Consider the following 9,145-nt stretch of genomic DNA (forward strand, 5'->3'; position numbering starts at 1 on the left):
ACATATTCTGTTACACCAAATACACAAAATAATGATCTTTAAAATAGCATCATATGACCCCTTTAACAATGTTTAAGTAAACACTGAAATTAACATCAAGATAAAAAAAATGATAAAGGCATATTGATCATTGTTAGTTCATGTTAATGTAGTTAATTAATGTGAATAAAAACCTTGTAAACTGTTCGTTATTAAGTCATAATGAAGACACCCATGTTTTCACCCATGCAATATTCACACATTGGTCTTAAGCCATCATGAGTCTTAATTGGTCAAAGGGTCACAGAATCATATAATATAGAGTGACCATACATGCCATTTTCCCAGGACGCGTCCTGGCCAGGATTTCTATATTGCCTAAAATATCTAGGTTTTGGCTTTGTTTGCGTGTGCAGACCGATCGGTGTTTGACATCAAAATACCATACAGACGGTTCCTTATGCTTTCAAAATGCTCTCGAGGTACTTTGATGTCATACACCGATCGGTCTGCACACGCAAACAAAGCCAAAACCTAGATATTGTAGGCAATATAGAAATCCTGGCCAGGACGCGTCCTGGGAAAATGGCACGTATGGTCACCCTAATATAATATGCAAAGTAATTCATGATTTCGGTTAATAAATGTCGCCTTGTAAATGCAATTAGATTAGTATTTATAAAAGTTTGTCATCCTTAGCATTATAAGTTACATGTAATGTAAGTGTAAAAAAATACCACAACCTACTTTCCACAAACCGTTCTGGACATGACACTCCGTATATCATCTTCCGATAAGCCATTTAGTTGCCAAAAGGGAGACTTATGAGGAAAGAGTAAGAGTTGTTAGAAAATAAATAACATAACATTAACAATTAACTTATGTCATGTGAAAAACAATTTGGGATCACCTTTTCGTTGAATGTTTCCGATGTATCAAATGGACGGTTCCTTAGAGACAGCAATGCTTTTATTTCCTGTAAACAATAATTCAAATTGTGATATATGAATATCTACCCAATACAGTTCGAGCTTATATTTAAATTAAAATATTTAACTCTACAATACTGAACTGAACTGCGAGTAATGAGCTCTCTAATACAAAATACACTCTGACAGTTTAATTCTAGCATTTTGACACAAAGGTCTGAGTGAACTGAAAGTTTACAGTTTGTACCGGTAATCTAAAATCGACATTATCATGTGCAAGATGAAGTAAATATTGTCTGCACGCCCGACCACAGTGGAGAGCCATGCTTGTGTGCTACATTCAACATCATCCGATGAGTAAATTGTGCTCGTAACAACAGTTCCTATTTGGCATCCCCGGACGTAAATCGCCTAAGCGAAAGTCTTGTAAAAGGATTAGACTTTGTACTTTTCATCGCCTGTTTTAACTACTGTAACTCATACCCATGAGTAAAATTAAGTAAATTGCCTTTGTGGTCGAAACAATTGTCTGTTCGTGAAAGCCGAGTGATTTTTTTTTTCTTATGACTTCATGTATATAGTTCTTTTTGAAAATGGAAAAGATTTAGTGTCACCTGATGATATCTTTTAATCTTATCTACACGCTCATTAACTTCTTAAGAGGATAAAATCTTCTCTATCATTGGTTCATCATCTCGTACAGTGACATGTTTCTCGTGTTCTCATTGGTTGGTTTACACGTCAATCACTCTCACCAGAGGTCAGAAAAGTATCTGCTGCTGAACTTGTAACGTATCCACTTCCACAGCATGACAACCATCCTCAAGAAGCCAAACAAGGGCGGTAAGGTTTTTTTACAATACACCTAACGTGTGATGCATACATTTCGATGTCAAATAAATCTTTGTAAAGTTGATTGCATTGTTAAACTAAGCTGTCACAGATTGTCTCTACTCTAATAATCTTACAGTTTCATATATGGTATTGTTGTATATTTGCTTCAACTTAAACTTACTTCAGTTAGCAAAATTCGTTTAGTTTTTCATCTAACATTTATATTTTATTTTATTTTATTTCAGTTAACAAAAATGTTTTTAATAGTTTTAGATTTAGTTAACAATATTTACTCTGTCCTGGAATATTTTTCCTAGAATTGAAAATGAATTAGTAACTTGTGTGGTTCTTTCTAAAAAAAAAAGTGTGATATCAGCATTTAATTTGTATATATTAATATATCTATATGACATAGTTCAGCTTAAGTGCCCAGATTAGTATTGATTACATCGGGTCAGTCTTACTTGTAGACTTCATGAAGCTTTAAGTTATTTAAAGGCTGTACGACATGCAATCTTCTCACTCACAGCCTGTGTTGTGCCAACAGTGAAGCCTGCTGAAAACTAGAGGCGTCCTGTGAGCCAAAGGTCACCATGGAGACAGACGATGCACCTGCGCAGCCCAATGACGACTGCGTGGAGACCTGCACTGTATCCGTCAAAGGTCTGACAGAGAACTGGCAGAAATGGTCCAACGACCACTGCGAGAATCAGAAACACAATCCTTTCAGCAACAGCAAGGTGATTCCCCCACAGATACAACGAGGACAGGAGGGCTACGGCAGGCCTTTAGAGGGCTCCAAAACAGAGCAGAGAGGAAAAGACGCCCACTCTCACATCAGCAGAGAGGTCACAGAGCTCTGCCAGGTCATTATGGAGAGCGGAGAGAGTGGAGACGATGGCAGGCCGGCTGTGCGGTTCGGGACACTGTTTGAAAGATACGTCACCATCTCTAATAAACTAGTGGGAGTTCTGCTGCGAGCACGCAAGCAAGGGCTGGTGCACTTTGAAGGAGAGATGCTGTGGCAGGGGAGAGATGACGGAGTGCTTCAAGGCTGTGTTTATTTGATCAAAAATACAGAAAAAAATGTAATATTGTGAAATATCATTATGATGTAAAATGTTCTAATTTAATATACTTTAAAATCTAACTTATTACTGTCATGCAAAGCTGAATTTTCAGCATCATTACTCCAGTCTTCAGTGTCACATGATCCTTCAGAAATTATTCCACACAGCCTGTGTTGTGCCAACAGTGAAGCCTGCTGAAAACTAGAGGCGTCCTGTGAGCCAAAGGTCACCATGGAGACAGACGATGCACCTGCGCAGCCCAATGACGACTGCGTGGAGACCTGCACTGTATCCGTCAAAGGTCTGACAGAGAACTGGCAGAAATGGTCCAACGACCACTGCGAGAATCAGAAACACAATCCTTTCAGCAACAGCAAGGTGATTCCCCCACAGATACAACGAGGACAGGAGGGCTACGGCAGGCCTTTAGAGGGCTCCAAAACAGAGCAGAGAGGAAAAGACGCCCACTCTCACATCAGCAGAGAGGTCACAGAGCTCTGCCAGGTCATTATGGAGAGCGGAGAGAGTGGAGACGATGGCAGGCCGGCTGTGCGGTTCGGGACACTGTTTGAAAGATACGTCACCATCTCTAATAAACTAGTGGGAGTTCTGCTGCGAGCACGCAAGCAAGGGCTGGTGCACTTTGAAGGAGAGATGCTGTGGCAGGGGAGAGATGACGGAGTGCTCATCACCTTGTTAGAGTGATTTACAGCAGTGATGAACACCATGTGCCTGTTCAACATTGCTTTAGTTTATAGACATCCATTTTACTTGCACATGGGTTAGAAGTCAGTTTCTCTGCCAAATAAACTGTTTCTATTGAGATTTAAACTGATTGCATTAAATTCAAATGTAGCAAACTGGTATATTCTGTATATATCTATCTATATACTTTACATTTGTGGTGAACTATTGCTTTAAGCAGGTTTTTTTTTTTTCCAGCAGGGCAACCTACAAATGACTTTCTGGATAACACTGCACAATGATCTGTGATAGGATAAAAAATGATCAAGCATTCACCTTTAAGTGAATGCTTGATCACCTACAATAACATTATAGTGTTGACAAGTCATATTCTCAAACCATTATCACATTAATATGCCATCACTTTGATGCATCGTATTAAGGCACACAATGTTTTACTATTGAAATCTTTCAAAAAGGTTATATATATATATATATATATATATATATATATATATACACACACACTAGCGGAATGTTTTTAAAATGTTTTAATGTCTCTTGCTTATCAAGCCAGCATTTATATGATCAAAAATAAAGGGAAAAACTGAAATATTGTGAATCATTCAAATTTAAAATAATGGGTTTCTATTTTAATATACTTCAAAATATTATTTATTGCTTTGATCAAAGCTCAGTGTTGGAAACAGTTGTGCTGCTCATTTTTTTGGGGAACCTGTGATACTTTTGTCAGGATTCTTTGATGAATAAAAAGTTAAAAAAGAAGAGCATTTATTTAAAATATAAATATTTTTTAACAAAATATACTACCGTTCAAAAGTTTGGGGTCATTTTTATTCTTTCTTTTTTTGAAAGAAATTAAAACTTTAATTCAGCAAGGATGTCTTAAATTGATAAGAAGTGATAGCAAAGATTTATATTGTTAGAATTTTTTTAAAGAATATTTAGAATAAATGCTGTTCTTTTTAACATTTTATTCATCAAAAAATCCTGAAAAAAGTACAGCGGTTTCCAAAAAATTATTTGACAGCACAACTGTTGCCAACATAGATCATTCAAATAATAAATCAGCATATTAGAATGATTTCTGAAGTATCATGTGACACTTTAGACTAGAGTAATGATGCTGAAAATTCAGCTTTGCATCACAGGAATAAATTATGTTTTAAAGTATATTAAAATAGAAACCATTCTTTTATATTATAATAACATTTTGCAATATTACTGTTTTTTCTGTATTTTTCTTCAAATAAATGCAGCCTTGATGAGCATAAGAAACTTTTTTTTAAATATTAAAAATCTTACAGATCCCAAACTTTTGACCGGTAGTGTGTGTGTGTGTGTATATGTATATATATATTACGTATGGAGTTGCATTGAATTTATTATAAATATAATTAATATAAAAATATATTTATAGTGATGATCATGTGATTTGTTTTTGAAGCACAACAACTATTAAAAAGCAGACAAAACATATGCAGGTTATTATTTATTTTGTTTACATGCTTATGCATATACAGTGCAATTACGAGCTTACATCATTTAATAATTAAATACATCTGACACAATATAGTAAAATCTATGTCATGGCATAAACAGAGTTAAAACTTTTCACTTAGTGTCATATGAAGGAAGAAAAACAGAACTGTTCTTGCAACATCACTGATTGTACAGAATTACAAAAACACTGCCATATTCTGATGCCAAAATCATTTAGCTATAGATATGACCCATTCGTGTGAGGTTAAAGGCCAAAGCTAATTATTGAGATTAATTACCATTTTTAGCTCATTCATATTTAAAAAGTCTTTGTCACAGCTCTGTATCCTTAAAATCATATTACTTCAGTAAAACTGGAAGTATACCAACTGTTCTCTGTAAAAGTTTAATGATTCTGTCAAATGTATCAATATTTTGCATTACCATTTTGCGTGCTTTTTCCCCTAAAGCAATTGAAAAGCAGCTGCAGTTTATCGTAGCTTCAAATTTGATTAGCCCGTCTGGCTGACAATATAACTAACAGAAAACATAGCATTATGAGTATTATAACCCCGAGGCACATATCTGTGACCTTTTGTCATCACAAACAGATTGACTAGGACTGCTATTATGAGTAACGTTGCTCTGGGCATCTCAAACACTAACGTATTTTGAGTTCCTCTAACTTCCTGTACATTTAGCTCATACAGAGCTCAGCCTTTGAAGTAACTGGTCCGCCTGCAAAATGAAGACGTACAAGGGTTAGCAATGCATTTGCACACTCCAAAGCAAGGGTAAGTCAAAAATCCTATGATTTAACATGTAAAGAAAACATTTTATAGTAGTAGAATTGGTTAGACTGCGACATTTCTCCATTTGAGAGATCCATTTGAGCTGTCAAAAACAAAAAGGTTTTCATTCTCCTGCCACTGTGGCTTGTTTCAATTTAATACAATTTGCTTGTTCCAATTACATGACAAAAGGCCTCATTCAACAGACGTAAGAAACAGCAATGTCTTGCTACGCTCAGAAAACATCTTGTTTGTTAATGCATCAATAACCTGCTCCAAGGGAATATGATTATTAGTTTTAGTGGATGTAATTTAGTTGTGAACTAAATTATAGTGAATAGTGGATTGTATTGTTGATCGGTTCTTTTGATTGCTTTCCGTAATGAACCAATATGGGTTTAACCTGTAGACCACGCAGGACATGAAGCCCATCTGACTGACGGGTGCGAGAACATGGAGATGCGGATGTGTGACAGAACAGAATGGAGGCCAGTGAAACCCAAACCTAGGTAAGACAATAGATATGCTATTGTCAAAACATAATTCATGTTGTTTTATATGCTCAATAAATAAGGACTTGATTTTCGTATAAGTGGCAGATGTTTTCCATTACCTAACATCATTTAAATCAGTCACATTGTTTTTCTGAAGTATCTCTTTCCCGGTTTCCACCAACTTCTCCACTAAAAAACACAAAAACAGAATTTGCACAAATGAGTGAGTGAGTGAAGTGACGTGGCCAAGTATGGTGACCCATACTAGGAATTAGTGCTCTGCATTTATCCCATCCAAGCACTCACACAGCAGTGAACACACACACCGTGAACACACACCCGGAGCAGTGGGCAGCCATTCATGCTTCGGTGCCCAGGGAGCAGTTGGGGGTTCGGTGCCTTGCTCAAGGGCACCTCAGTCGTGGTATTGAAGGTGGGAGAGAGTGCTGTACCCCCCACCTACAATCCCTGCCAGTATGAGACTCGAACCCACAACCTTTGGGTTACGAGTCCAACTCGCTAACCATTAGGCCACGACTTCACCAGCAAGTCTGCTTAGTAAAGCATGCTATGTGTAACTAGGCTGGGAAGTCTGACTTGTACACATTAAATCTGACTCATTATTTCAGATTGTTACTGTAGAAAGGCTCCAGAGTAGCTACTGTCAGAAATGTCTAAACATTAACACCAGTCTCGAATAACTCACAGCGTGTTTACCTAATGGTACATGCTCTTTGCCGAGAGATTTACAATTGCCCACGTTTTCTTGGTACAACCAGATAGTGATGAGGAGCTCCAGGGTGTATATCTCTGAAACGGGACACAGTTTCATCCTGAAAAACAGGCTTTTAATTAATATAAAATATAATAATAAAACCATTACATTTATTTTAATTAATTTGTGTTACATTTGTGCTTTTACACTGTGCTTAATTTAGTCTTTTTTTTTTACTTTTTCGTAATTTGACAGCACTTTTTTACTACTTCTCGTGTATTAAAATGTGATTAAATACATTGCAAACTGTGCAATAATTAATGTGACTTAATCAACATGAAGAGTTATTGTTCCTATTGTAAAACATAATAAATTCTAATTAATTTACAAAATAAAAATGATTATGTTAAAATACATAGCCTATAACTCTTTATTTCTTAGGCTACTTTCTTCATGACGACGATGGCTGAACAAATATCACATTACCTTTTATAAAATGACATTTCATGACGGATTGATGACATTTTGCAAAGGAAAAAAAATGCAAGTTAGTATTTTATGACACGTCAGTCTATTATTGATACGCTTCTATACCATTTCATGAATCATGTATTGTATTGTGGTCTTTAGCCTCATCATCATTAGCGCATCTGCATGAGTTTATGATATCTTAAATAAAACACTGACAGCAAACTCCCGTCATGCAGGAGCTCAGTTCCCATTTCTCCCTTCACGATTTTTCAGAAAATACATTTTTTGTCATGTTCATCATCGGTCTGATTCGTTGTCCCGATCTCAGGTGTCGGTGCGTTTATGGCGGCTGCCATCTTCAAAACGTGAAGTCGGCGCTAATTACATCATCACGAACACGAGCGTCACATCATTTCAACATATAAGTCCTCTCAGTCAGGGGTTTTTAAAGTCAAGAAATCCCAAGCATGATGATCCCTTTGTTAGACAAACCTTGTTAAAATAGCAGCTGTTACATATTTTTATGTATAAAGCTCCAAAAATATTAAGCATGCTATTAAGACAAGTTGTTGTTCTCGAAAATAAATAATTGGATAGGCTACGACCTAAATCCTAATCAAATTATTATATTATAAATATTGTTTCAAAGCAGTTTTACAACCAGCGAGCAAAGAGAACAGTGACAGTGAGAAAGCAAAAGTGAACAATGGTAAAGAGAAACTAAAAAATACAATACAAAATACATATTCTTGAATGTATGCTGCAAGAAAGGACAGATTTACAAATAAATAAAACAAATCCACTTAACTACAGGCATGTGTTAAAACACATTTTGTTGTAAAATTTCATGTGAAATAATGTTGAATATACCATATATACTTGGTTATGTTACTTCATTTATAGAAACCTAGACTTAATTTATTCAGTTCACAGGGATTATGAAATTCTGAAGAAAAATCTCACTTTATGAAATATAATTACATGCTCATAAAATGCATGTTCAAAAGCTGATAATAGCAAGCATTTCCATTTCCATTCGACTATGTGAAATATTGCATATTTCTAAGCTTCTAGCAGTTTAGGATATTTCTTCATATGATATTGCCAGAACCTAGGGATATTTATTCAATAGCTTTGGTTTCACCATTATTTATTTTTAATGATTAAAAATGCCCCATGATCTGTCTTGTTCTAGTATAACCAAAACACTAAAACCTAAAATATTCAAATCTTTAAAGTGCATGACACTGTTGCTAACTTTAATGGATAGTATTTACCATGGGGTTTTCAAATCATAATCAAATATGGTTTTAATGATAATTAAAATATGAAACTATAATGCTAACTATTGGTAATTTTATCACAGTTTATCATCAAAGCGGTAACCATTTAATCCCTACTTGTAACCCTCAAACTGTTTATAAACTTGGCAACCCCTCATAAATCTTTAGTGACCCTTAGTGGGGGTCGTGACCCCTGGGTTGTGAACCACTGATTTAAATTATATGTATTGAATCCCCTTTTGAATCTGATTAGTTGAGAATCTCCAACAGCAATGAATAAGACACATCTGTGTTATTCTTTATTTACTGCCTATGTCTAAGGAATACTATTTCATTGTATTCAAGCAGCCAGCGCAGCAGATTTTGAGCAAAACCTCCCTACAGAATAACTC

The 9,145-nt window shown here is 35.7% G+C and overlaps 4 protein-coding genes across 4 annotated transcripts in view; 2 read left to right on the forward strand and 2 right to left on the reverse strand.

The window, feature by feature from the left end:
* Positions 1–1,441, reverse strand: part of LOC107668323 (tRNA (guanine(10)-N2)-methyltransferase homolog) — a 22,138-nt gene extending 20,697 nt beyond the window's left edge. Inside the window, exons 1-3 of the mRNA XM_016460167.1 lie at positions 1,156–1,441; positions 890–955; positions 727–800 (exon numbers count right to left, since the gene is read on the reverse strand). Coding sequence (XP_016315653.1) covers positions 727–800; positions 890–955; positions 1,156–1,233 — 218 coding nt within the window. The 5' untranslated portion in view covers positions 1,234–1,441. The remainder of the gene's footprint in view (positions 1–726; positions 801–889; positions 956–1,155) is intronic.
* Positions 1,442–1,627: 186 nt separating this feature from the next.
* Positions 1,628–3,017, forward strand: LOC107668280 (actin-binding Rho-activating protein-like). The gene is made up of 3 exons (XM_016460099.1): positions 1,628–1,751; positions 2,290–2,798; positions 2,998–3,017. Exons 2-3 carry the CDS (start codon positions 2,336–2,338, stop codon positions 3,015–3,017), a joined length of 483 nt encoding a protein of 160 aa, XP_016315585.1. The 5' UTR covers positions 1,628–1,751; positions 2,290–2,335.
* On the forward strand, positions 2,988–3,917 carry LOC107668293 (actin-binding Rho-activating protein-like). Its single transcript, XM_016460115.1, has one exon. It carries the CDS (start codon positions 3,044–3,046, stop codon positions 3,515–3,517), a length of 474 nt encoding a protein of 157 aa, XP_016315601.1. The 5' UTR covers positions 2,988–3,043; the 3' UTR covers positions 3,518–3,917.
* A 1,085-nt stretch (positions 3,918–5,002) lies between these two features.
* LOC107668294 (histidine triad nucleotide-binding protein 3-like) lies at positions 5,003–7,817 on the reverse strand. Its single transcript, XM_016460116.1, has 4 exons — positions 7,687–7,817; positions 7,002–7,117; positions 6,404–6,473; positions 5,003–5,737 (listed from the first exon to the last, which is right to left on the reverse strand). The coding sequence occupies exons 1-4, from the start codon at positions 7,719–7,721 to the stop codon at positions 5,713–5,715; spliced, it is 246 nt and encodes an 81-aa protein (XP_016315602.1). The 5' UTR covers positions 7,722–7,817; the 3' UTR covers positions 5,003–5,712.
* Positions 7,818–9,145: the final 1,328 nt, after the last annotated feature.

The sequence above is a fragment of the Sinocyclocheilus anshuiensis genome, unplaced genomic scaffold (genome assembly GCF_001515605.1).
Source record: "Sinocyclocheilus anshuiensis isolate Anshui unplaced genomic scaffold, SAMN03320099.WGS_v1.1 scaffold1623, whole genome shotgun sequence".
Lineage (NCBI taxonomy): Eukaryota > Metazoa > Chordata > Actinopteri > Cypriniformes > Cyprinidae > Sinocyclocheilus > Sinocyclocheilus anshuiensis.

What these genes read in the sequence shown, in the direction of transcription:
- LOC107668294 (XM_016460116.1), bottom strand. Translation starts at nt 7,721, where the DNA reads ATGGGAACTGAGCTCCTGCATGACGGGAGTTTGCT. An exon ending in CTGCATGACGGGAGTTTGCT is followed by an intron (nt 7,118 to 7,686) that starts GTCAGTGTTTTA and finishes CCTGTTTTTCAG; the next exon opens with GATGAAACTGTGTCCCGTTT. An exon ending in CAAAGAGCATGTACCATTAG is followed by an intron (nt 6,474 to 7,001) that starts GTAAACACGCTG and finishes TGTGTTTTTTAG; the next exon opens with TGGAGAAGTTGGTGGAAACC.
- LOC107668280 (XM_016460099.1), top strand. Translation starts at nt 2,336, where the DNA reads ATGGAGACAGACGATGCACCTGCGCAGCCCAATGACGACTGCGTGGAG. An exon ending in TGACGGAGTGCTTCAAGGCT is followed by an intron (nt 2,799 to 2,997) that starts GTGTTTATTTGA and finishes TTGTGCCAACAG; the next exon opens with TGAAGCCTGCTGAAAACTAG.
- LOC107668293 (XM_016460115.1), top strand. Translation starts at nt 3,044, where the DNA reads ATGGAGACAGACGATGCACCTGCGCAGCCCAATGACGACTGCGTGGAG.